Source organism: Lepidothrix coronata, unplaced genomic scaffold, assembly GCF_001604755.1.
Source record: "Lepidothrix coronata isolate B3197 unplaced genomic scaffold, Lepidothrix_coronata-1.0 Scaffold149, whole genome shotgun sequence".
NCBI lineage: Eukaryota > Metazoa > Chordata > Aves > Passeriformes > Pipridae > Lepidothrix > Lepidothrix coronata.
Window position 1 is genome coordinate 229,732 of NW_016690329.1, and position 26,695 is coordinate 256,426.

The 26,695-nt window shown below is 41.1% G+C and overlaps 1 protein-coding gene across 1 annotated transcript in view; it reads left to right on the plus strand.

Annotated features, from left to right (window-relative positions):
• Positions 1–26,695, plus strand: part of SPAG16 (sperm associated antigen 16) — a gene marked incomplete at its 5' end in the record, with an annotated part of 321,318 nt that overhangs the window by 192,248 nt on the left and 102,375 nt on the right. The window contains 2 exons of the mRNA XM_017828480.1: positions 6,889–6,954; positions 24,342–24,468. Coding sequence (XP_017683969.1) covers positions 6,889–6,954; positions 24,342–24,468 — 193 coding nt within the window. The remainder of the gene's footprint in view (positions 1–6,888; positions 6,955–24,341; positions 24,469–26,695) is intronic.

The following is a 26,695-nucleotide window of genomic DNA, read 5'->3' on the forward strand; positions in this document are numbered from 1 at the left end:
TTTAGTAAGACACGGTGGCTTCTGTTAATGAAGCCGCCTGCCAATATCAACCAGGGGAGTGACGTACAGCTCTGCTGTTACTGACACAATTTCAATATCCCCGAGGGACTTTTTCTTCTATTTATTTTCTTTGAAAGGAATGATGGGTCCAGAAAAGATATTCCTCCCTCCCCTTCCCTGGATGGTCTGTCATGGCCGTGCAGGTGGGACTGTGCTCGCGTGTGATCTCTTCAACTAGAGATGACATTTCTTTCTCTTCACAGAAGCAGGTACAGGGAGGTGTCTGCTTGCCATAAAACCTTTCTTCCTCCTTATATAGTTGGGAGTTTGATGTCTCTTACAGGAGTTGAGTGAGGAGAGAATCCCACACGGTCATGTCTGTTTAAATACTGCCTGTGGTTACAGCTTTCTGCAGACTGCAGTACAAAAATCCAAGTGTCACTAGAAGACAAAAAGATAATTCACTTTCATCTCGAGAACAAAGCTGAACAGAGGTGCTTTTTTTCAACTTTTTTAATTCATGAAACATTTATTTTAGAGTCAGGTTATATTATGCTGGCAGGAATATAATCTGTCAGCATTTCTGCTATAAACTCCTGTTTTTAGTGGTTTTTGGGAGAGCCTTAGAGGTTCACTTTGAACAGATTTAGCATACAAGGTCTTGGCCTAGAAACATACTTTCCCTCCCAATTAAAAAATAATGCTATGACTTTGTGATCAGTGCAAAAGACATATTAATGCTATCTTCAGGTGAAAGTTCAGACCTACAGAAATGAGATAATTCAGGGGTGCTCCAGAGCAAGGTAATTAAGTTTTTTCCCTATGTTTAATAGCAGGTGTTACTAACTGAAGTGAAAGGAAGGCTGGTTTGTGATGAAAAGTGGGGCGTTGGGCTTAGCTGGCAGGCAGAGCTCCCTTCCTCATTTTTATTACCTACCAGCTTTAGAAAAATGCTGTTTCTCAAGCTTGTAATGTTTCATGGTATGAAAGTTGTTACATAAGTTCATGCATTTTAAAGAGATCAGAAATTCTTTTCTGTTTCTTTAGGAAGATGTAGTGAATAAAGTGGGTTTCTTTTAAAAAAGAGCCCAACAGCTGATGCACTTCAGTTTTGGTGCACGTTCCTGCCTCTGTGTGAATCCTCGTGTAATAAGGCACACAGAGGTGGTCCCAGGTTAATTTTATTCCCCAAAGACAGGATTACAGAACATCTGAGTAATGCCCTGGCCTTACCCTTGCTCTGACATTAAGAAACAGCCTCCTCCACATGATTTCTGCCCCCCCAGGATATAATCCAAGAGAGGAGAACAGAAGCAAAGTTCGTGCTGAAGGTTCTGTGCTCGAGCCTATCGAGCAAAACCTGCGGTGACAGATGGTAGAATTGTTTTCCAAATGTGTTCAGTGCTTACTGTACAGATCCTGTCCATCACGTGCCCGCCAGAGCCCCCGGGGCTGGCTGGGAGATGGATGCCTTTCTGCTTTGCTGGGAGTGGTGCCCTCTGGACGAGACGGGCTGGGGCAGATGGAGAGAGAGCGGCTCTCGCTGAGAGCAGCTGGGCTGGCCTTGCAAGGGGCACACACAGACCTCAGGAAACTGCTGAAGTGAGTTGGCACGGGCTGCAAAAGAAAGGAGCTGTCTTGCAAAGGTAGAAGGGGTAGGTGCTTTTGGGCTCTTTCCTCCAGTTTTTGTGTTCACCTGTCATATCACATGAAAATGAGTTTACTCCCTCTTGAAAATCGCCTTGTTATAGCTTGTGCTCTCATGAAGAGATCCAAATTCCTTTTGATGTTTCCAGTGTACCTCCTTCAAGGGAGCAATGCAGGCGATTCCCCTGCGGTGCCGAGGGACTGCAGAGCCGTAGTTCCGCTGGCTGTGCCGCACATTCCCTTTGGAGCTCCCCGGTGCCTTGCCATGCCAAGCACAGGTGGCCCAGGCTGACAGACCATGCTGTGAATAAGGCAGGGAATTGAGTAGGGCTCACGCTTTTAATTTTGAACTTTGCTGTGAAAATGGAAGCCTTTGGCCAGATTCATCAGGTTAGACCTTCCAAGGGAGGCAGCAGCCAGTAATCCCAGTACACTGACCATGATGCTTCAAGTCTAGCAAAGGGAGCTTCCTAAGCATCACATTGTTTGACTTGCTGAGCAAATCTTACCTGTGTAAGCTCAGAAGTTTCATTTCCCCCCAAATACAATTAAACCTTTCATGAAAAACTGTTGGGAGGCTTTGTTTGTTTTTAATAAAGAGAATGAGGTGAACATTTCCACAGTTGAGCGCTTCATGGTTTGAACACTTTTCTTAATATAGTCCTTCTGAATGAACATTATTTCTTTGAGTTAATTTCTAAATGAACCAAGAAATTACAAATAAATCTCCTATCTGTACACTGTTTAGATAAATCTCACACTCAGATGTTGTTATCTAAAAGCTCCTATCAGACTAATAATTACCTATTGTGCCCAGTATATTAGACCCAGCTTGACCTAATGGATTTGTTATCTTGATTTTCGAACTTGCAATTTAAGTTTGTTCATGTCAGATGTTCATGTATAGCAAAGCATTCAAAATACAGAAAAAAAAAAACCAAAACAGCAGAATTTAAAAAACATGAGTAGTTTTAAAATGATGCTCAGCTGGTTTGGGCTGTGCATTTTCTCCAGAGGTGCTTGCAGTATGGGTATGGCTTGTTAAGTTAGGGAGTTTTATTTTGTTGCTGCTGAAATGGTAATTAAAATAAGTATGGGAAGATTCAGCTGCTGTTTTACATACTTAATGGTTGAATTTAATAATTTCAGTGCAAAGAAGCATTAATTATGTTTGTCTTCATCCTGTCTTGTCTTGTATTCATGTATCTATATGGATACACAGTAGGGAGGATTTACAGCGGAATTTCACTATCAATTCCAGAATCTTGGGCTTTTATCCTGTGGAAGTAAGAACAAAAAAATAATTTGAATTTAGAAACCTTGTTTAACTACTTTTCCAGCAGGATGACTTTGCAGATCCATAGCTCCAAAGATCAGGCTGATCCACAGTAACAGATTTCATTTTAGAAAATGAATGTTTTCTGTCTCTGAAGTCTCTTAGGTAGCTCCAGTCCAAGGCAGGCAATTAATGCCTGTGTTCAGTGGCAGCTGAGAGGTTGATAGGCTCCATAACATAATGCTGGGGTGTTTCTAACTGCTGGTTCTAATGTTAATTTCTGGGTTTCAAACTGGAAAATTATATGTGTGCGTGCATGTGGGAATAATGATTTTTTTAAAAAGACCTCAACAATTCAGAACGCTCTGTATTTTGTTTTTCCTTGAATGTTGCTATTATCTGTGTATTTCCTGCAGAGGGAGAATGTATGGTTATTGATGTAATTGGGCAGTAGCTCAAGAAGGGAATGGAACTCAGAATTCCTCCATTAATATTTCAGTCAAGACCTGATGACTCAGTTGACAACAATAATAATGTATTCTCCATAATTTATACTGCTAGAGTGTCATATGCAAGGAGACTGGATAGACCCCATGGGTTAAATGTGGGGGAAATGGGCCTTTTTACAGCTGCAGAGTCCTGCTCTGGTGTTTTGCTGTTTCTCCCATTCTCAGTTTGTGATAGTTACCTCTGTCAGTGGGGTAATAGGGAGAGAGACCTTCAGGGTAGCAGCAAAGGACCATAATTTTCCCTAAGAACTCCCCTAACATCAAGCTCCTTGTTTCTCCCCTGCTCTCTCCCTTGTGATACAAGTCCCAGGGGTTTGCCCCTGCTCATCTTGAACCTTAAAGAAGTTCAGTGAAATGGCAGATGCTGGTTGTGGCCACTCTGTTCAGTTCCACACTGCATGAAGGAGAGCAGGGGTCCTGGTGGTGTTAGGGTAGATTATTTTATGATTAAGGACTGAAAAGCAGAATGTATGTGCAAAAGGGAGTGTCATTAACTGACTGCTGAGCTCTTGCTGCTGGAAGCTCGCTGCTGTCTTGATATAAATTCTCAGAATATTTATTACTGTTTGGTTTTTTTCTGGGACATTAGAGCTAAATAGTAAGCTTTCCAGTTTTGTTTTTATGGCATGTACGTCTGCCAAGCTCAGATTTCCTGGTGCTGATAAAGAAAACACGAGCTGTGGATTGAATAAAAATAAAGTGGCACTTTGGAAATTAAGTTTCAGCGATAGTATTGAGAAACACTTTACAGAACCATTGCCTTTGTCTCACTTTTATTATCATTATTATTACTTTTATTAAAATCCTTTTCAGAGGGTTTATACTGAATTGACTTCCAGAAGGGAAATCAGAAAGTTAACATTCATTCTCTGGCGCAGCATCCATGGGGTTTTCTCTTTTTTATTGGTTTGTGACAGCATGCTTTTTCTGTATTTGTGGAAAGGTTACTGTGTGTATATTGGTATTTGAGAGTGTCTGAGGGTAAATACTACATCCTGCTGAGCAGCAGCAGTTATTTTACAAGGGCTACTTTTTACATGCAAAGCATGCAGCGACACTTGGTTTGTTACCATGGGCTGGGTACAATCGATATTGCTGCTGGGCCACAAGGTAGATGTTGTGTCCTTGACATTTTTTCTTGCTAGACTGCCTATATGCGTTTGGTTATCTTTGTCTGCTGTCCTGTTACCTTTGTCACATTCCATTTGTCTGTCAGTCTTAGGGAATATTGTGTAATCATGTTTCTATTCCAGCGGTGAATTTATAATTAGATAATAATTATCTAAGTTTTATTTTTATCAGCATTTATTGGCTCATGTTTTATTACTTAGAAAACACAGAATATCCTCGGTTGGAAGGGACCCACAAGGATGAGGTTCAGCTCCTGGCCCTGCACAGACACCCCAACAATCCCACCCTGAGGGCATTGTCCAAATGCTCCTTGAGCTCTGGCAGCCTTGGGGCCGTGACCACTGCCCTGGGGAGCCTGTTCAGTGCCCCATCACCCTCTGGGGAAGAACCTTTCCCTGATATCCAACCTATCTCTAATATATAAGTTGCAAATATACCAAGTCTTTGAGTGAGGTGTTTGTAGAACTCTGTCCCCTTGTAACTCTGTTGACAACTGTGGAGGACTAAAGAACTGTGCCGTGGCAACCTTTTTATGCTTAAAGTGGATTGTATGCTTGCTCTTTAAATATAGTGCTTTTAATAGTCCACAGCCTTGTCCTCTTGTTGCCTTGCAATCTTTCCATGGGTTTAATACTAATTTCCTAGTTTGACTGCAGTAGCATCTGTGGCCTCGGAGCAGAAACTACTTCAAGACAGAAAGGTAAATGAAAAATACAATAAGGTACAAATTGGTGCTTGCCAAGGTAGCCTGCTGCCTTATTTTGGTGACTTCTTTTAAACAAAAGAAATTCTGTGAAGCATTAAATGCTGGGCTTTATGAGAGATTTGTGTTCTAATGCCATATGAGCAAAATTGGAAAGAGCCTCCTTGGTCTGCAAGTTCAGGCAAAAGATCACATATAGGAGAAAGTCATTTATTTCCAGGCTTTTCAAGCAGCTTCTTACAACTGTTTTATCCCCAGTACTTGGAGAGAAGTAAGTTTTTGTATTTCAGTGTTTGAGAACTGTCTTCTAATTTCCAACTGAAATTTATCTGCAGATAATGAATCCCCATATGTTCCTGCGTCAACACTGCTCTTCAGCCTCAACAGCTCTTTTCCCTCCTTGCTCTTAACCCCTGAGATATTTACAGCAGCAATCTAATCCCCTTTAACTGCTGTTTTGTGGGACTGTTCTAAGTGGTTCAGAGATGTGATATGAACCACAGAGCGTTATTGAGGAGTGTCCATCCAGAATTACTCTGTGGTCGAACCTCATTAACAACTTTCTGAAAGGGATTGTTGCAAACAGAGAGAATCTACTGCTGAACGTGCTGATGATAAAATGTAGGAGGTTTTGTCAGTGAAAAAGAGAATTCAAATGTCTTATGTCAGAGCAGGAGTGATTTCAGTTTTTTTGGATTGGGAAAATAAAAATAGAAGTAAGCTGATGATATAAACTCTAAAAGCAAGACAGAGGTATGATTAACCTATGTTTCCCCAACTCCTCAGAGACTGATTCAAGTTGGAATAAGTGCAAGGAAGTACTAGTAGGATGAATGGTAGAATTTCAGATCTTGGGTTTGGGGTTTTTTATCTTTGCAGAAAAATGCAGCAAACTGCCTTTCAATTCCAGTGTCAGTCAAATGTTTTCTTTCAGTGAAAAGTTGTTCTTCAGCATATGATTACACTGTTCAAAGCTGGGGTTCACTTTTAATAGGAAGGATTTTGTTCTGTTACCCAGGAAGCCAGTGACTTCTATGAAAACAGAGAAAGGCATCTCTTTTTACTACCCCTGTCTTCTCATCTTGAAGACTTCAGGTTTTATAGCAGGAGATACTGTGGTTGGATGGCTCCTGTACTGGGAGAACAAGCCAGAGATCAGTGATGACATCTGACATATGTTACTGCACTATGTAGGTCACTTATGGCCTAATGTGCAAGATGACAAAAGATAATTAATTTTGATTTTGTGCCTGTAATTCCTTGAGGAAGACTTGAATGGTGTGTGTGGAATATCAAGAGGCATTGCCTGAGAGCAGGAGCTCAGTCTTTTGGAAGGAGCGATTACACCTTCTAATTCAAACCCTCCAGCAAGGGAGGCTTTTCTTTTGTGGTATTTGAATGCACCTTTTCTGCTGGCTATTATGTGAAGGAAGGAGATATATCCTTACTAATTGTGAGAAATGTGTTCCTCTTCCAGCAACCAGGAGCTGGTTTTTTAGCACATGACGTGTCTTGATTTGCACACAGCCATAAAATCAAGGTCTTTCTGTTTACAACAAGGGTATAGAATAATTTATATCACTATAACTTATATAAATGCTCTCTTTTTGTTTCATTCCTAGGGTCTCCGTGTTTACACATTCCATGGTCACCTGCATCCCTGCAATCATGCTACATTCAACATGAAGGTAAGTTCTCCACACCAATTTCCTTTTTTTTATTCTTTAATCATCATGTTCCTTGCTCTGGTACATACTGTGATGTCCTTGGTGAAACAGATCCCTCTGTGGCTGAATTCAGTATTAGTAATGATTTCTAGGGTGGTTCAGTGGCACACACCTGCCAGGCAGGTCAGACCCAGGGACTGGTACAAATAAAGCTGCCCCCTCCTTGCTCCTAGTTCCTTTCTCCTCTGATCAGTGTGTGGTATCTAAGCCATTCTCCCTTGTCATGGTCATTTAATTACTTTCTTTAATGACATTTGCTGTTGGGTTTTTTTCCTGGATGGTTAATTTTACAGTTGTTGTCTAAAAAGAACCATTTTGGTTGGGATTGGTGACACACTGCCATCTGAATGCCCGTTAACTTTGGAAGGGAAGGAATTTCTCCCAAATGGTTCTTTGAGGAGATATGAAATTTTCTGAAATGAACAAAACATTTGTGATGTATGATTCCTCTGGCTCTCTGGGTCACAGTGCTCTTTAAAACTGGTGTAGAAGTGGAGAGGCATGTGCTGCTTTCTGCTACCACTCAGCCTTTTCTCTCAGAGACCATCTCTCCTGGAAAATATTTTAGTGGTGTTCCTGCTCTCTGTGCTCCCACTGACACTTTCATTACAAGCAGAGCAAGGTACTGTTTTTTCCTGTAGGAGATCCTGAATATTCTCCTCTTGTTCAGTATCAGCTGCTGCTTTACCAACTGCTATGCCAACCCTATGTGTTTAGAGGGCAAAACCCAGGGGCTGGCAGAGCAGAAGGAGTGGGATAAGCTGATGTCAAGGAGGGAATAGGAATTCCCAAGGCATCCTAATTCTTTCTTGGCCACGTGAATATATATCTAGATTTGACAGGCACAACCTGCCTCTCAGTATTTTGAAACACTGTAGTGTAGAACAGTGGCAAGAATTGTGAGGGAAATATTACAGTGATACTGTAGCACTGTCTTTAATATGAGTATTAATTTACAAAGGGCCTCGTGCTCTCATGTGACCTGTAATGATTAACAGGAAGCTGAAAGACTGTGTGCTGATAATCTCCCAGATAAGCATGTGATTTTGGTAAAGGATATTACAGTTTGCATTAAACTCTAGACTAAAATAATTGCTTGACATTCTCAATGGTTGAATTAGTAAAAATGGAAACATTTGATCAGCTTTGATCAGACTGAGTGAGGAATATAATTTCAGAAGTTGTGATTGCAGTTATATAAGTTAACTGCATGTACTGGAAAACCATTGAAAAATTAAGTAGTGGTCCTGAGTTGTACAAGTAACAGTTGTCCCACTGTCAGGCTGGTGAAGCAATTGCTATATTGCAGCCAAATATAGCACTAGAGAACTGTTTTCTTACCCTCTAGTGCTTGCCCACCAAAAAATTAAAATATTCCACCATAAGCAAGCTAATTAGGGTTCTAATTCTGAGAGACATTTTTGTTAAAAGATGCATGCTTTATGAGGAAAGACATGTTTTTATAGAAACATTCATATTTTCCAGAATACTTACATGGAAAATATTTTGGACACTGATCATGGGCTGTTTGGACACAGGTGTCCAACCTAGTGGTTATACCTGGCCAAAGAAGTCTGAAAAGACAAAACAGAAGAGTGATTGCTGACAAAATCCTACATAGAGGGGTTTTTTTCGCTTTTTTTAAATATCCTAATGCCACAGATCTGCAGATCCTGTGCTTTATCAGAAGTCTTGCCTATAGGGTTGGGCTCTGTGGGTGCAGAGCTGTGATGGTGAAAGATCCCAAGGGATTCACTCCTTTTTCTGCAGGGATATAGGTTAGTTTAAGTGGGCTCCTCAGTCACTTCAGTGGGCTTGTGGCAATCGTGTCTCGGGCTGCTTGGTGCCCAAAGGAGTTCTGAAAGAACATGAAATTCTAATTACACAAGAACAAGGAACAAATTTTCCAGTTAGATCAGAAAGCCATGGAAGCAGTGTGTCCAAATATTAAGGGATATTTTAGGGAAAGAGTATTGTACAAGAAAGAAGCTAAAAAAGAATAATGCATTTACACAAACTGAATAAATCCTCATTAAACTCTGTGAAACTGATTAAATCTGAGTTATTTACTGTACCATGCTTATGGAACTGTAGTTAATAGTTTTTTGTTAAGTGGGCAACATTTGCAGCCAGGACTCTTATTAGTGCTGAGATTCCCTAATTAGGCATTTCTCTATGGAACACAGCTGCCAGCTTGGCACCTGAAATGTGCCCATTTGCTGGAGCCTGCCCTGCTGGGACATGGGCTCTCCAGAGTCCCATTGCCCTGAGAGAAACTTCTGCAGTTGTTGTTATGTCAGGACTTCACAAATAACACTTTCAGCACTGTTTGAATTCTGCAGTTTTCAAGGTTGGTCCTCTGCCTGTGGAATGCTTGAGAAAACGTGAGCAAAACCCACATAGCTTTTGAATTCAGGACACAGAAAAATGCACTTTTCCTCCTAAAAGTTAATGTTACTAAAATTACCTAAAAGTTAATAAACGCCTTTTACTCCCATGTCTCCATAACACAATAATGTTGCAGATATGTCCCTTGCACTGAGGTCTGGCCTAAATACATCTCGAGCTCTGTACATCCTATGCAAAGGTAAACCTCTATGCCAATGAAGTATAAAGACAATAGATGGTTGGTTGAATCATTTTTGCTCCCTTATGTGTGTGTATATGTGTTTGTGTTCCAATAAGAGTATAATTATCATTCACCTGTATCTGCCATGCTGTGTTTGTATGATGTCTGCAGGTTTAGGAACCATTACAGACATTACCAAGTTTCTTTAAAACAAAAGTATTTTTGAAATTACAGATTATCTTCGGAAAACCTAAAAGACTATAAAAAAAAGATGCTTGATAGCCATGGCCCGATTTTACCTCCCCAAGCCAAAATGCAAACAGCATTTAGGTCATTCTTCCATTGATTTACTGAAGGGCAAATAATGTCAGACAGTTTTTAAACAAAAACAAAATTTCAATTTTGTTTACCTCTTCAGCAGTCCGGTTGGATGTCAGCTACCATTTAGCTGGGCCAATAATATTGATATTTGATGTCAGTTCTTATTCATTACTGCACCCAAATGATGCAAAAGTCAGATCTTTCAGATGTTTCTATGGATAGCCAGATAAAGCCAGGGATGTCTGACTGCATCTAACAGACACAAACAAGAAAAGAACAGAATACAAAATCAAAAACCTATCTGCTTTGATTGTTATTTATGTATGCAAGGTGTTCACCTCTTTGCATAAACTCAAAGCCAGTTGCTTACAAAGGTTACCAAGTAATATCAGACGTGTTCAATTATACATGCAAAAGAGCTAATAGGTTCTTCCTCTAGTTTATTTCTGTCTCCGTGCATAAGAAATATAATTACAGAACTGAATTACATTTTAAATACAGATTTTATTATCATTATTTAACCACTTTCAGGCCATTGAACATTGTTAGAAGTAAAAAAAATAAATCTATTCCTTCTCTCTGTCATGGCAAAGAACAAAATCTGTGTCAAAATGCCCTCATTTCACTTGTTGGCAAAAAGCTCTTTCTGATAATAGTGAAACACTCAGAAAACTATGCTTGAATCCCCTTCCACATCCATTCTCTGAAATGGTCACGTTATTCCCTATCTTTGGAAGCAAGTTTCCTGGAATACTCCCTTCCCTTGGCCAGGCATCCTGTTAAATCACTTCCTGTCCCCTCTGATGCCAGTGTTACTCATGGAGCCTATAGTCTGTGCCTGCTTTACACATCATGTGTAGACCAGATACCATGTTCTCAAATTACTCTAGAAGAAACTGGTAGATCCATCTTTATTCTGATCACTTTAAATATTTTTGCTCTCCAACTCTGATATCAGTCTTAATGTAGAAGGCTGGATAAATAAGAATGTGTTTAGAAGTAAAAATATTCCTCCATCTCTTTCTTTGAGGAAGCTCCAAAATGTTGGGACTCATCTGACTGTTCAGAAGGCCCAGGAAATCCATGATGCATTGGTTTGTAAGGGCTGGCTCTCCCAGGGTGCTGTATCCCCATGTCCTTGAGAAAAGAGACAGTCTCGCAGCAAAGGTCCTTCGATGGAACTGAAAAAAAACCCCAAGCCTGATTTTTAAATGTCACACCTTGTTTGTACCATTCAGTTTCCCATCACCATTCCAGGTTTCTTATCAGAGATCATTTGCAAAGAAAAACTTGGTAATAGGTGTCACACACCTTGATAAGTCAGTGTCAGAGAAAAATCCCGTGCAGCAGATGATGGTGACTGAGAAACCTTTGGTGTCAGTAAATGCAATAACTGCTGCTGGAGTTTACATCTGCACTTCGAAATTAGACAAAATGCAGTTCCTTCACTGTCTGTTTGTTTTGTCTTCCTGGGTTATTTTTGGATCAAATTCCCAGTTACAGTTTCTTCTGGGGAAAAATCATTAAAAAATCTGTTAGTCTTGCAGTTTGCTTAATCAAGGCCCAAGCTGCCTTTGAAAACATGGAATTAACCAGTCTTTCTATTCTCTATCAACTATATAAATGTATTATGTATAAATAGAAATCTCTTCAGATACTTTAAACCCGATCTTATCAAGTTTACTGACTCTGAAAATAACCACAACTCAAGAAAATCCACCTTCTTTTGTTTTATGCGTTCAACTCTGTGCATTATGAGATGTGAGATCAGTTCATTCTGCCACAGCAGCTCTCTCCTCCAGCCTCAGGGTTTATATCTTTCTTTCATTTACCACAGGTTGATTTTTCATTTTTTTTTAAACCCAGGGAATCCCATCTGGTGCTTCTTCTTGTCACCATGCAGGTAATTTCAGTAAATCACAAAGTATCTTGTAACATTCACCCAAACAAATGCAGGGAAGCTTAGATTTTAGAAGACCTTCTTCTGGTTTTCTTCCTACTCATAGGTCCTAGGAAACTATTTCAAATCCATCAAGAAATTAATTCAGTACCCATCAAAAAATTCAGTACCTGAAGGGAACTGACAAGAAACATGAAGGAAGACTATTTACAAGAGCTGTAGTGACAGGCTTCAAACTGAAAGAGAGTAGGTTTAGATTGGATAGAATGAAAAAATTCTTCCCTGTGAGGGCAGTGAGGCCCTGGCACAGGTTGCCCAGAGAAGCTCTGGCTGCCCCATCCCTGGAAGTGTTCAAGGCCAGGTTGGATGGGGCTTGGAGCAACCTGATCTAGTGGAAGGTGTCCCTGCCCATGGCAAGGGGTTGGAACTGGATGAGCTTTAAAGTCCCTTCCAACCCAAACCAGTCTGTGATTCTATGAAAAGGAGTGTGGTTTCTCCCCATAATGATATTTGTAAAGACATGACTTCTCTGGCATTCCAAGATTGATATCTGCCTGTCTGCAGATAAGGTGTTACCTAAGGCCTCATGTTCTGTAAGAGGCAGCACATTCCCACCTGGTCAGTGCTTTTGGTCCCCTCTTTGCAGGACACACCCTTTGCTGGATCCCAGTAGTTCTACCTGGTCTCAGTGCTGTGAATGCAAGACAATCCCCAGGTTAATGTGGCGCCTGCTCGCACCTGGACTCCATAATAAAGTGAAATAACCAAGGGATAGATGCTTTTCCTTGGGAATATGATAGCTGAAAGTCCCTAGTCATGATCACTGAGACTTGTGAGCCTCAGCAGTGAACCACATGATGATGGTGTAGATGAGCAATGTGGGGTAGGAAGCAGGGCAGGTGTCTGCCATCATGCTGTCCCATTCATTTGTTTTGAACCAGCAGTAAATGAAATATTTAACTTTTCTAATTGAAGCTTTTAATCAGATTTTGCTCTTGTTTAAATATTTGGGTATGATGAAGCTTTGTCTCAGCTCTTCATGATAAAATTTTGAGGTAATGAACATACATTTGGATCTCAAACAACTCTGTGAAGGCCAAGAAGAGAAAATGCATCATTTTTAACTAGCTTTGCTGTAATCTGGGTTTTAGTAACTTTAAAAAACCTGTACGTTTTAGGTCAGATTGGCTCTTGAAAGATCTTCAACAGAACCTGATGATAACTGACCATACAGTATTTTCTTTTCTGTTTTCAGAATTTATATTTACAAATAGAGACATATTGTAATGTCCATTTGCTCCAAACTGAAAGAAAAAGAGATTATCTCCTTTAATGTGATTTTGTTTGCTTAATTCTGTGTTCTGCAGTGAATGTGACCCTTTGTGTATACAGTACATGAAGCAAGCACTGTTTAGCATGCACAGCTGCCAGTACTGTGGAAAACTTTGTCCTTCTTTCTTAGAGGAGAATTAATTTGTGTATCCTAAGGAATAAGGATTTTTTTTAAATTGCATCTCCTGGCCCCGCACGCCAGCCTTTGCTGTGGCAGATGTACACTGTGGGTCCAGGCCCCTGCATAATTCATTTTTTATTTTAACAGCTGTTTTTTCAACTCATCTTTTTGCAAAACAAACAAAATCGGAATACAAAGATCCAACTAGATTCTTTTAAATTCAACTTCCCTCATGCAGTACAGTCAAACCTGCCTCTATTTGTGATATTTCATGGGAAATTGTGTCCTAAAACACATGAGAAATCAGCATAGCATGCCCACCCTCTACCCTGTGACTCTCTCATGTGATGGTCATTTTTTTTGACTAATTGTGAGGCTTTTGCCTGCACTACCGTTGTCATCACTGCCAGGAATGGAAACCATTGCAGACCCTTGGCCCTGAGGTGTGAGGCCAGGGCTTCAGACGTGGCTGCTCATGCTGACTCTGCTCACCTCCAGCTCGCCCAGCACTCCCAGTTTGCTGTGGTCAGGTGTTGGTGGGGGCTCCTTAGCCAGGTCACCTGTTAAAATAGATGCTATCAGTGTGGGTTTGCAGTTGTTAGGAACAGACTGAACAGCTCTTCCAACACACAGCATATCTGTGCAAACTTGACTTTTCAAAAGGGCTTAAACTAAATTTGGGCTAGAGAAATGGGTTTAGTAAACTAAACCAGTGATTTGAGTTTGCTAAGAGGACTCTTGGACATCTACTGCTTATCAAATCATGTCCAAAGGGAAGCAGGGTGCTTGAAACAATGCTGTATCCATGGTTGTGCAGTACATGGCTTTATAGAATACCAAGTTGGATTTAAAATGAATTTATGCAAGTGTGAAAGTAGGACCAACTTTGGAAAGCCCTCTCTGTTATGAAAATGCAATTAATCTGTAGTTGAATAAATATCACTGTTAGAAGGTATTTGAATATCAGATTGATTTAGTCTGAAAATAATTGAGAATGGACAGCTGAAGTCCATCAGAGATGGGAATGCAGATTATATTGGTTTGGGTTTGCATGGCAAGGTTTGCCATGCGGTTGATCCACCATTTTGGGACAGCCCATGCGGTCACTTTGCAATTCTGAGGCAGGACATGCGGTCACTCCGCCATTTTGGGTCAGGACATGCTGTCCCTCCACGATTTTGGGTCAGGACATGTGGTCACTCTGCCATTTTGGGGCCGGACATTCAGTCACTCCGCCATTTTGGGTCAGGACATGCTGTCACTCCATGCTTTTGGGTCAGGACATGCTGTTACTGCCATTTTGAGTCAGGACATTCGGTCGCTCCGCCATTTTGGGTCAGGACATGCAGTCACTCCATGCTTTTGGGTCAGGACATGCTGTTACTGCCATTTTGAGTCAGGACATTCGGTCACTCTGCCATTTTAGGTGAGGACATGCAGTCACTGCCAGTTTGGGTCAGGACATGCTGTCACTCCACACTTTTGGGTCAGGACATGCTGTCACTGCCATTTTGAGTCAGGACATGTGGTCGCTCCACCATTTTGGGGCAGGACGTTTGGTCACTCTGCCATTTTGGGTCAGGACGTTCGGTCGCTCCGCCATTTTGGGTCAGGACGTTTGGTCACTCTGCTGCTTTGAGTCAGGACGTTTGGTCACTCCGCCATTTTGGGTGAGGACATGCAGTCACTCTGCCATTTTGGGTCAGGATATGCTGTTACTCTGCCATTTTGGGTGAGGACATGTGGTTACTCTGCCATTTTGGGTCAGGACATGTGGTCTCTCTGCCATTTTGGGTGGGGACATGCAGTCACTCTGCTATTTTGGGTCAGGACATGCATTCAGCTGCTGCCATTTCAGTATGGCCCAGAGGCTGACTAAGGCTCAAGGGGTAGGTGATGGAGCAGTGGCTGTCCCACCTATGCAGAGCTTGCCCCGTTTCCCACCTGGTTGTATTGAGCCTGTCAACCATTCCTCTAATCTTCTCGGGAGGGCTCTGGGCTCTGTGAGGGCTCTGGGCTGTGTGAGTGTTATGGTCACTGTGATGTCTCTGAGAGCTGTGAGGGATGTAAGGGATGTGAGGGCTTATGGGGCCTGTGAGGGCTCAAGGGGGTAGGGGTGGAGCAGTGGCTGTCCCATGTACACAGAGCTCACCCTGTTTGCCCCCACTGCCCACTTCCCACCTGGTTGTTTTGAGCCTGTAAACCTTTCTTCTGGTTTCCTACACAAATTAAATGTATTTTTTCCCCTAGTCTGCTTTACCTGTGACAGTGGTTGGTGAGTGATCTCTCCCTGTCCTTATCTTGACCCAGAAGTCTTTTGTTGTATTTTTCTCTGCCCTGTCTAGCTGAGGAAGGGAATCATAGGGTGGTTTTGGGGGATACCTGGTACCCAGCCAGGGTCAACCCACCACAGATATTTAGCTGGCTTTTTGTGAAGTAGTTCTTGAAATATTGAGATGAGATTTGTTGAACTGATCATTCTTTCACCTAGAATACATTAAAACTGTGAGAAAGATTCATACACTTATTGGAGTTCAGAATTGGGCAAGCTTCTGTGAATACATTTTATATATTGTTGATATTTCTTCTTTATGCATTTAGTTTCCCTTAATAAACACCCAAAGACAAGATAAAGAGCCAAATATTAGGTTGGACTCGATGATCTTAGAGGACTATTTCAACCTTAATGATTCCATGATTTCACCATGTTCCTTTGGTAGCTTCTCGTTAAAAAAAGCCCATGTGCTTTACTGACACTCATTTTCTTTCAGTGACTTAGATGTTCTGCTTTTTAAAATGAACAGTTTTACGTTTCAGCAATAGATCTCTTGCCACTAATTCTAATTTATGAATTTACGAAAGCATATATTACATCTGTATTTTAACATTACTGCGGTGAATACTATCCAGTTTTTCCAAATGTACTTATTTAGACTATAAGGAACTGAATGATGATAAAATCCCTGTGCATGAATATGGCATAGCCCAGGAATTTGTTATGCTTATTGCTCTCAGGAGTGTCTAATCAGGTAATGATGGCACCTAACTTTACTTCAGTCATGGTATCTCTCAAAAATACGGAGAAAAGCCAGGAATGGCAATTATCATTCATCTCCTCTCACTGCACCGCTCCCAGAATTCAAAGACACTTCTTTGATGGTTAGAAAGGAGAAAACAAAATTGATTATTTTAAACCTCCCTGCAAAAGCTATTGCTCCCTTTGCAGCCCTGTTTCAAGTGCAATGTCAACTACGGGGAGCAGTAACTCTGCAGGGAGTGCGGTGGTTTCATATGTAAATTTATGCAATGGTTTCTGCAAACCTGGCATGTGTTGTGCTCCTCAAACACACCACCGGCACTTCCTGCTACTTGATGTGACAAAGGGAAGAGAGATTCCCTCCGTTTTTACACAGCAAGAGGAAAACCTGCAGAGAGCATGTACCCAAACAAGAGACCCATGATCCACAATTATTTTTGAAAGTTAGTAAAGCTGGAAATTCTCCTGCAACAAAGTTTTGCTATTTCTATGGATTACTTTTGATGGAGCTTCTCCTTTGGAGGACACAAGGGTGTTTTTTTGAGTCTCCGTGTGATCCGAAAGGATAAAATTAATAACCCTGAAATAATATTGTTTTAGGATACTCTTCATCTTGATCAAAATGACCACTGAGAAAATAAGGATAAGACATAAAAAAATTCTGTCTTGATATCTTAAAATTTTTGGGTATGTGAAGGCCCCCATACCTGTTTATTTATCAGCATAGGCATCTCATCCACACGTTTTCCACTTCCTAATAGATCTGCTTCTCCTCACTTTCTAATAGAAATAGACTTTTGGTCACTGATCATGATAAAGAGGCATCTCAGTGCCTCTACTCTCCTGAAATAAATTTCTCTTCTGCTTGAAACCTCTCCTGTGGCCTGTCTGGTTGATCCCTGTGCTCTGTTTGGTTGTTTGCATTAACAGCACTCGCCCCTCAGTCAGCACTTCCCCGTGTGTGTCTCCCTCCTTTGTGTTTCCCAGCAGGACTTGCTGCACGCTTCCAAGGACCTGCAGGCAGTCCTCGTGTTACAGCTGACCCTGGTCAGGCCCCAGCGTGTGCAGCAGTAATTGATAAGTGTTTAATCTGAGACCATCATTTAGAGTGGCTAATTGGGATAAACACTACCTTTTTACAGCACTTCTGGTGGTCTCACGTTCTTTCACCTTCATTACAGTGGGTGATTCATCTGTCTGTGTTCTCTGCAGCAGCATCAAGTGAAAGAGGAAAGTGTTGACACAATCCTCCAGTATCTTTGTAAAGGCTGTTTTGACTTACCATGTTCATTATGAACTGCAGCTGCTGGGGTGCCTGAAGGAAAAAGAGCCAGCAAGATTTGGAGCTGGGATAAGAATGATCCCTGCTTCCCCCAGGCATAAAACATGCATTATCCCAAGGTGTCTCCTTTGAGCTAGTGGGGCAAGTGCTGATACTGCTGTGTAAATGGGATTAAGAGAGAGCTTGGAACAGATTCTTCTTGTTTTGAATCTGCAGTGTTTTTTTCATAAGAGATACGGTTCTGCCTGTTTGTACAAATGCTCACAGAGCTGGATGGGAGGAGGAGGCTGCTTTTGCCCAGAGCATACACAGTCAGTACACTGTCAAAACCTGTGCACTGAACCATAATAGCAGGGGATTGCAACAGATTAGTCATCACAACGTTAGTTATTGTTGTACAGCAACAATAGCCACCGTTTTAGGGCAAGTTGTACCAGTTCTACTGAGCGCAAAATCAGGAGCTGTTCATTGACAACTGCTAATACAGTTGGAGGACTCTTCTGTAGGAACCACCAGTGAAGCTCTGACATGATTCTTTCTGCATCAATGTCTTGGATTCTCTTTGGCCCCAGAAGAGCTGGTGTCTCACCAGTTTGCTTCTGTTCAAAGCTGAAAAAAAATGCCCCTGGGAGTGAGGACCAGATCCCAGTTGCTTGAGCTCTGGGAGTTCAGTTGCTTTGAAACATAAATGGTTCTTTGCAACTTTGATCACACTGCAAAAGTCGAAACTATAAAAGGACAAAGCTAGGAAGAAAGCAGATGGGAAAACACTGGCCTTGCCTGTTAATTACCCTTAATCACCCCTTTCCCCCACTCTTGATGAAAATAATTATTAAAAATAGACCACTGCACTTTCAAAGTGGTAATCAGTGTAGCTCTGTATTTTTGCCAGGCTAAGTAATTCCATGGCTTTCTAAGAAGATGCTATTTTCATTTGAAGCTGGGATGATTTAAGCATGATATTTCAAAAATGGGTGGTGATTGATTAGTCATTAGTCTAATAATGGACTGCATCTGCATTTTTCCTCCATCTTTATCATATTTTGCATAATTCATTTGGCTTAATTGGACATTAAAATCTTTTTCCATGTAACCACCACAGCACATTCACCCACCTCTGCTTGGATTGTCATGGGATCCCTCTGCCCTTGTTCACTGCTGCTCAGAAAGCCCAATTCTGCCCTGTGGGATGGGGTGGCATAGGAATGGGACTCTGTCTGCCTTGCCTGTGTGCCCCCTGGTATTTTTTCTGAGTGTTATTTGGTTTTTGCATTACAACAAGGCCTGAAGTAATAACTCTTTCCAGGTTTCTGATGTGCTTCAGGCTGTAAATGTGGGAGGTAGTGACTCCTCTTAAAAATACTCCCTATAACGCATATAAAATGGGGGTACAGTTAAGTGTTATAGGATGTGTCCCACAGGGAGCACCTTAGAAATTCAGATTATTGGAGTCTCTCAGTTTGAGGCAGCTGAAGCTGTTCCTCCTGTGGCCAGTTTGTCTGCTGGCACTTAATGGTGTGGAGGTTCCACCAGCTTTGTGTACACAGAACAAACTCCTTTTACTGGGAACAAGACTGGTGAGACCAGTAACAAGCTCATCAGCCAGAGGTCAACCAGATTCCCAATAGTAATGGAAAGGGGAAATAATTATCAAGCTTCTTTCTAGCTGGCAAGGGGCCTAGAACTTGGATCTTTTGCTGCTGGTGTTGATGAAAATGTCAGTGTAGTCATCAAAAGAGTCCCTTAAAATACACTTCATATGGCTGCAGCTGTTTTGAAAACAAAGGACTCGCAAATCAGAACTTGTCATAGTGAAAATTAATTGCTGTTCACTCACTATTTTGCCTTTTTAAAAATATTTGCACAAGGTGATGAAACAACAACTGACCTGCCTTCAGAAATAAACTTTGAAGAGGATACTCCTGGGAGGAGTTTACTGCAGTCCAAATTAGATAAAGCAAATTGATGTGGTTCATGTATTATTGATCTTTCAGCAATAAATCCAGAGGGGTGTTTATAAGCAAGGGACATAATTATCCAGATTTTTATCCTTCTCGCTGGTGTGAAACAGCAGTTTTCAGGGAATGCATACCTAAAGCATACCTGATGATTAGTCCCACTATTCATCATTATTAATATTCAGAAGAAAAAATGTATATTTAAAAAAAAGGGGAAGAAGGAAAGGGATTTTTAAAACTTCCCAGAAATTATATAAATCTGTTAATACCCCATGTTACAATTACTTGTTTTGTTTGCAAGTGCCAGTTAAGACTGGGATTGTGATGTATATGGATCTGAGCATGCCCATTTTAATGGGAGATCTTCTGGAGTATGAAGATGTTCATTAAGTTGGCAGGAAGGTAAAGAGTGGAGGGTGGAACTGTGAAGGCAATTAAAGGACTTGCAAAGTCCTTTAAGTAGAGCCTGGAACAGAGCCAGCAGTGAATGCAAACTAATTGAATCCTTGTATAAATTCTTTAATTACTTCAGTGTGCACACACAAAACAGTACCGAGTTGATTCTATAGACTAGGCAGCAAGTCTGACCAGTTTTATGGAATCGTTCTACAGGCTCTGTGATTAGAGGAGGTAATGGAGCCGGGCTGCAGCTGCAGCAAATGTGGTGTAAATGAAAATCAGTACAACAGGAATCTGCTTCTGCACATACTCTCCTTGCAGCTCATTCTCTCCTCCTTTTGCATGTAGGAAATCAGTCAAGCCCTTATGGTCCACCCTGCTGTTCAGTAAAATATGGCATCAAAAAGACATCATAAAAAAGAGTGCGGCAAGAAACAAGAACAAGAAAACCATGACCAAGGCAGAGGGCTCTTCCATGGATAACTAGAAGAATAACTAACAGGGTTGAAAAAGCCAAAAGCTCATAGGAGAATTCAAAGTGATTCTGCCTTAAAGCTTTTGAAAATGGCCCATGGCCAGATGGAAATGAGTTCATTTAACATATGACTTATCCTTTTCATTTTCTTTGAATGGCATGTAGCTCCAAATAATCTTTCAGCTTGGTTACATTGCTGGTTTTTTTCTTCCTATTGAGAAGTTGTTATCCCACATCTCCAGCTCACTTGACTTAGATAAAGTATGGAATAGAGCTGGCATTAAGCAAAGAAGTGGTGAAGTGTAATAGCCAGCTCACTAACAAAATCATTATGGGATGTTTTTAGTGTAGCATTTGCCTTGGGATCAGTAATAATTAATGCATTTAGTAATAAGCCTGTGGACAGAGTATGTTGAGGCTTATCAAATACCTATCTGCACACATTGAGATGTTACCACCAGAACCCTGTTTCCTTACATCTGTTGGCATGTGAGGTGTGCTGTCTTTTCACAGAAATCAGGCAAACTGTGCTGCTGGGTGTTGCATTTTACGCACAGTTTGTTTATACCAGGCATCCCAGAGGAAATTGTTAAAAAGCCTGCAGACTTTTGACAGCAAGAGCTGATTAATCTGTGCCACTAAGATAGTGTGTGAGCCCTTTGGAGCAGGACCATCTTCTCTAGCTTGTTTACACAGTACCTGTCACACTGGGATGGTGCTCCCAGGCCCGGGTTCTCCAGCACTGCATCTGTTCAAACAGTACCTGCAAGGGCCAGGGGGCTCATCCTTTCTGGTGAGGCCACAAATCCCCTTGGGAAAGAGAGCCTAAATTATCAGTTAGGATGGTCCAGTGTACCTGGAACCTACAAATGACTGGATTGTGGAAAATCCTGCAGGAGGGGAGGTTTGTTTACCTTAGGGATGTGTAGTAAAAGTGGGAGAAAATAAACATGGCAGACAATAGGATGGCAGGATTGAAAGAGCGTGAGGTATGGATATTCTCTTGTGGTGTGCCAGCTACTGCAGCAAGATTAATTAATAGAAGGAAGGCCCTGTAATAAAAGTAAATCAGATTGTTTTCCTCATAATTATGCCACTAGTAACGATCCCCAGTTGGAGCCAGTGAGAAGGTCAGAGCCAGTGCTGCAGTTGCAGTCACTTTGGAGCAGGGACTGTCTCTGATCAATGTTTGCATAATATCTGTTCCAGGGAAGATTCTCAGGGCTGTTATGATCTATTAGCTGGACTGTGCTGTTACTTAAGAGAGAAATGTCATATTGAAAATCCATGGGCACAACTGTTGATGACAAAAGGAGGAGTCACAGAGCACCCACTGGAGTGTCTTCTGTAACTACCCTGAGTAGATTATGTGCAGTCTTACCCGGGTGGGCTCTCCATTGATCTAGGTCAAAATTGCTGAGCTACCAACACTGTAATTAAGCAGCATTTATTGAACTGAAGTGCAGTGGATACATACAAAACAGGTTTGAAGACACATACAAGACAAGTTTGAAACCAAACCAAAACACACACCATCCCCCGCCAAGGTATTTGTTAAAATGCCTCTATGGATAGAAAAAAATCAGGAGTAAATGCAAGAATATGCCCAAGTCACATTAGACCATATGAAATAATGGGTATAAGGGTTACTGGTGATTTCCTTAGTGGACCGTTGATGGTGACAGACATAATCTTTGCAGAAGAAAGTGAAAAGAGAGGATGGGGAGGTGTGGAGAGTTGGTCCAGAAACATACTCTGGGGAATGGAGGGATCTTTCTGCACACAGACTCAGCTCCTCTTCCCTTTACTGGCAGGATAGGTCATGACCTAAGGAAAAGAGAGATAGATCTCCCTGGATCGTGTGTGTCCCGAGCTCCCAGTTTGGAATTACTGCTGTGTGCCATCTCTACTGACACCTCTGTGAAAGTGGGCATCTTTAACCTCTCTGAAAGTCAGATAATTCCAAAATTGGTGATCAGGTTTGCAGGAGTCGCGTTATAAACATCAGCAGTGGGTACATGCATAGTTAATCCAGACTCCATGCTATCTGGAAAGGGTGGGGAAGAGAGAAGGAAGAGCTTCAGGTGTTTAGCCCAGAAAACAGGGGATGTGAATGACACACTAATTGTAATGCATCAGGGACAGGGAAGAAGGGAGGAGTTTTTCTGCAAAAACCCACTTGTATTTAACCAAAAGGATAGAGATTGCATGTAAACAAGTACTTTTATACCCATTTTATATTTATGGGCTGAAAGCTTTATAAATGCAAGGACAGGCAGGTTCTAGATCAGTGGCACAAGGTGGATGGGGGAACTGCTGCTAATGTGGAATTTACTACATTTATCGCAGCAAGGGTATGAAAATATTGCTATAAGAGTAAGGGACTGTGAGTAGTCTCTGGAAGCATTGCTTGTAAGAGGAAGGCAGTTGATTTGACCACTCTTCCAGTTGCATATCCATGATGGTGCTTTTTTTTTCTCTTGTTAAAAGTTTGCTCTCTTGAGATCCAGTTCAAGCCATGCAAAAATTTGGAGCGTAGTTGTTGTATTTTGGGGTTTTTTTGTTGTTTGTTTCCCCAAGGGCATTCTTGACCTCATCCTTTGTATAGGCTGAACTTAGTGGAAGCAGGCAGGTGAAAGGAGGGGGAATTAGATGGGTACAGCTGGTGAGATAGTTAAACAGAGCTGTGATGCTCAGCACCACTACCTTGGCATGGGGTGTAATTATAGTTACTGAGCTTTTTTTGCAAAACAGCAAGTGCTGAGAGCACACCTTGCAGGCTGCTGAATTCTCCAAGCAATGAGTACTTTGTTTCTCAGTGTTACCTCTGAATTAGTCTGTAACAAGCCAGAATGGAGTTTTGATATTTACATCTCCTCCAAATGAACCTAAAGATTTCATTATACTTACACCAGGATAGTGTTTTGCAGACCATTACTTTCTACTTGAGAAGTTGATGGATATTTTAAGATCTTAAGTCCTCTGTTTGCTAGAAAACTCCACACATTTCTTGCAGGTATTATTTATGTAAAAGATGTAAAAAATAGCTGAATAAAAAAAAATAAATCACGGATGCGGTAACTGTCCCATATTTCATCTGATTCTCAGTTCCATACTGTTGTGATTCTCTTTCCAAACAATATCCTTTAATCTAATCTTACACTCTTGCAAAAATTGGAAAAGACATTGACTTTGATAACTGTGAGTGCACACCAGCTGAGCTGCTTTGGGGATGTCGAATCTTTATTTAGGAGGTTAAAATGAAAAGTAAATGTTTCTAAGTGGGTAGCTGGGCGTTCTTTCTGTTATGGTGGCAGGAATTAGCTAGACAAAGTTATGTTTGGGCATCCTTTACCCTACCTTCTTTGACTTTTGCATTTGTTCATATGCTACATATTCAAAATACATCTTTAAGGGGTTTTGGATGGTTGGGTTTTGTTTTAATTAATATTGAACAGAGACATGGGGAACACGGCCCTGCTGTCTTTCCTTGCGTAGTCCTTGTGTGCTTCTGGCTCCCTGGAATGACTGACCTGCCCTTAGTGTGGCTATGGAAGGGCAGCAGGGAAGGGCTGTCTGTTCTGCTCCCATCTTGTGCTTCACATGGAAAACACGAGTACACAAATTTAAAAGCAGGCCTAAAGGGCCATTCCTGTGAGAAGAAAGGGAATCATAAGACATGTTCTTAGGGGACACTGGTATCAGAATTCAAGATGACCTCTTTTCTCTTTTTTTACTTATAGTTTCTCTTGAACTGGTCTCTTCAGGAGTCATGTTGTGGTTGTTGCTATTCAAGGCAATGGAGCAGAAAAGAGGCTGTGATAACCTTGTATATAATAACTTTCAGTACTTACAGCTGATGTGGCATCAGTGGGTGTCCAGCCCTGTGTTGTAGGCTTTCTTCTTGGCAGAAGTACAAAAGCAATGCCTTGATTTTGTTTCCATCGTTGACAGGGGGATACAGTCGCTTCCTGTGACTCCTCCGGTGTGCTGAAGCTCTGGGACATGCGGAAGTTGGTCCCTGTTTTATCCATCGACGCGGGCCCACATCCTGCCAACCAGGTCGCCTTCGATCAGTCTGGTAGGATTCTAAAACAACCTTTTCTACCTAAGGGTTTCTTTTGAAATCTCTCTCCTCCCTTTCTGGTTCTGAACCCAGATAGCATGTGTGAAGCAGCGTAGATGTGTTAATTTTAAGGAAGAATTGCCCAGTTGTGCCAATGATCAATACATTTGTTTTCTGTGGACTAAGCAGCCAAATCAGGCTCCATTCATATAAAATGAAAATGTGCAATAACAAAAAGTACAATTAATTACAAAAATATTGCCTAAAATACAGAACTGACCAACAGGGGTAAAAAGCTCAGCGAGATTACCTGTGTTCTAGTGCTATTTATTGTCCATTACTGTTTGTTCTTTTATTTGCTAATTCTGTAGTTGCATTTCATAACCAATCTTACTAAGTCCTCTAACAATTGCCTCAGAACTTCATTGTGTTGACAGGACTGCTTACTAGGCACAAAGAACTGAATTAACCAGTTATTTTTCATCATCAACCGTGTATTACCATGTCAGCAATATTGTGAGTGAGCATGCTTTTTCATTTGAAGAGGGGCTGTTCTAAAAACATTTTGTTTTAAAACCAGTATTAATCTTCCCTTCCAAAGGACAGACAAGCATTCCTGTTGCAGCACAGAATTAGATCTTAGCTTAGGAAATCGTTTTGCTCAAAGGTAGTACAACATGATATGATATACTGTAATAATATATAATGTAAAATATAGAGGTATATTGAAAAAAGTATACATTTGCATTATTATGTTCATAAAATATAAAGCTTTGAGAGATAATTAAGGAATCATTAAAGAAAAATAATAGTATGATATTTTGTCATAATGACCCACATACTGTGGAACACATAATGTCAATATATTGAGTCACTTGGCAGAAAACTTTGCCATCAAATTCTAGATTATTTGTATAGTGATTTCACAGATCTCTCTGCTGTATCATTAAATAAGGTATTTTCATTTCCAAGGGAGTGAAAATGCATTGACATTTAAACTGTCCATTTTTGGACAGTTTCCCAAAGACAAGTTTAACCACTGTTGTATTTATGTGTGTAATTTGGAATGAGAGCTCATTTCTTGTTCAGGAGGATGTGAAGAAGTTTTACATTTTTGTTTCTGGAGTATAATGTTGGCTCATTCGCAAAGGAACCGCATCCCCGAAAAACACATTTGCAGTATTTCTGGCCAGATGGGAACTTTCCAATAGAAAGGTTATCAGCTTCAGGTAATCTGAACATGCACTTTTTTCGTCATTTGGATAAAATCCAAAATTTTCTCTGCAGGACTAAGCACACAACAGAGATATGAGATCGGGGTGGATGATGACAGAGGCAGAATGCAACAGGATGCAATCCCAGCTATAAAGATAGGAAAATACCTGGCTAAGGCTCTTGCCATAAGAGGGATAGTCCCTGTGTCACCTGAGCAGGGACAGGGTGAGCGACCCATACCAGGCACTGTCCATACACACAGACTGCTTTTTTTGGCTAACACTGGAGTTGCCAAGCCAACTAAATCAAAGTGAGCCTAAATCCTAAAATGGCCTTTGGTGCATCAATTAGAGGTTGAATGATGCTTGTCTTCGACAGCAAAGTGCTGGGTGAAATGATCCAGCAGGTTCCTGCAGTGTTTGTCTAAACAGTCATTCATGGATTTGGTCAATGTAAACTCTTCTGTCAGTCATTTGGGTGGAGTTAACGAAAAAGCATGTCAAAATAAGTCAAACAGCCAGAATACTCCAGAAGTAAATGGTGATGGGAGAATATACCCCGTGTTTAACAGTCAGGGAGTGGGACATCTGCCTCATTCAGGACCTCTGTCTGTGGAACAGCTTGGGTGGATTTTCCTTATCAAAGCATGGCTGAATTTCCAGCTGTATCCCTCGGTCTCTCCAGGTGGTGTTACACCACCAGTGTAAAATACTTGAGTGCATTAATAGTCACAGACACAAATTGTTCAGCATCTTACAGGTGGATTTAATTACCAGATTAGAGAGCCATGGTTGAGCAGGTTTTTTCTTCTGCCCAATAATTATTTAAATGAGAGCTAATAATGATAGAAGGGGTTTATGAAAAGTTGGGCGGTATCAGCAAATGAGACTGAGGCTGGAGATAGTAAGGCCCCAACTAATGGAAGAATTTTGTTTGGGTTTCCTTTGTGTTGTTTTCAAGTCATTATCGTTGCAAATGCAATGTAGACAAGCACATCTTACCTTTTGTTTTAACTGGTATTATCTTT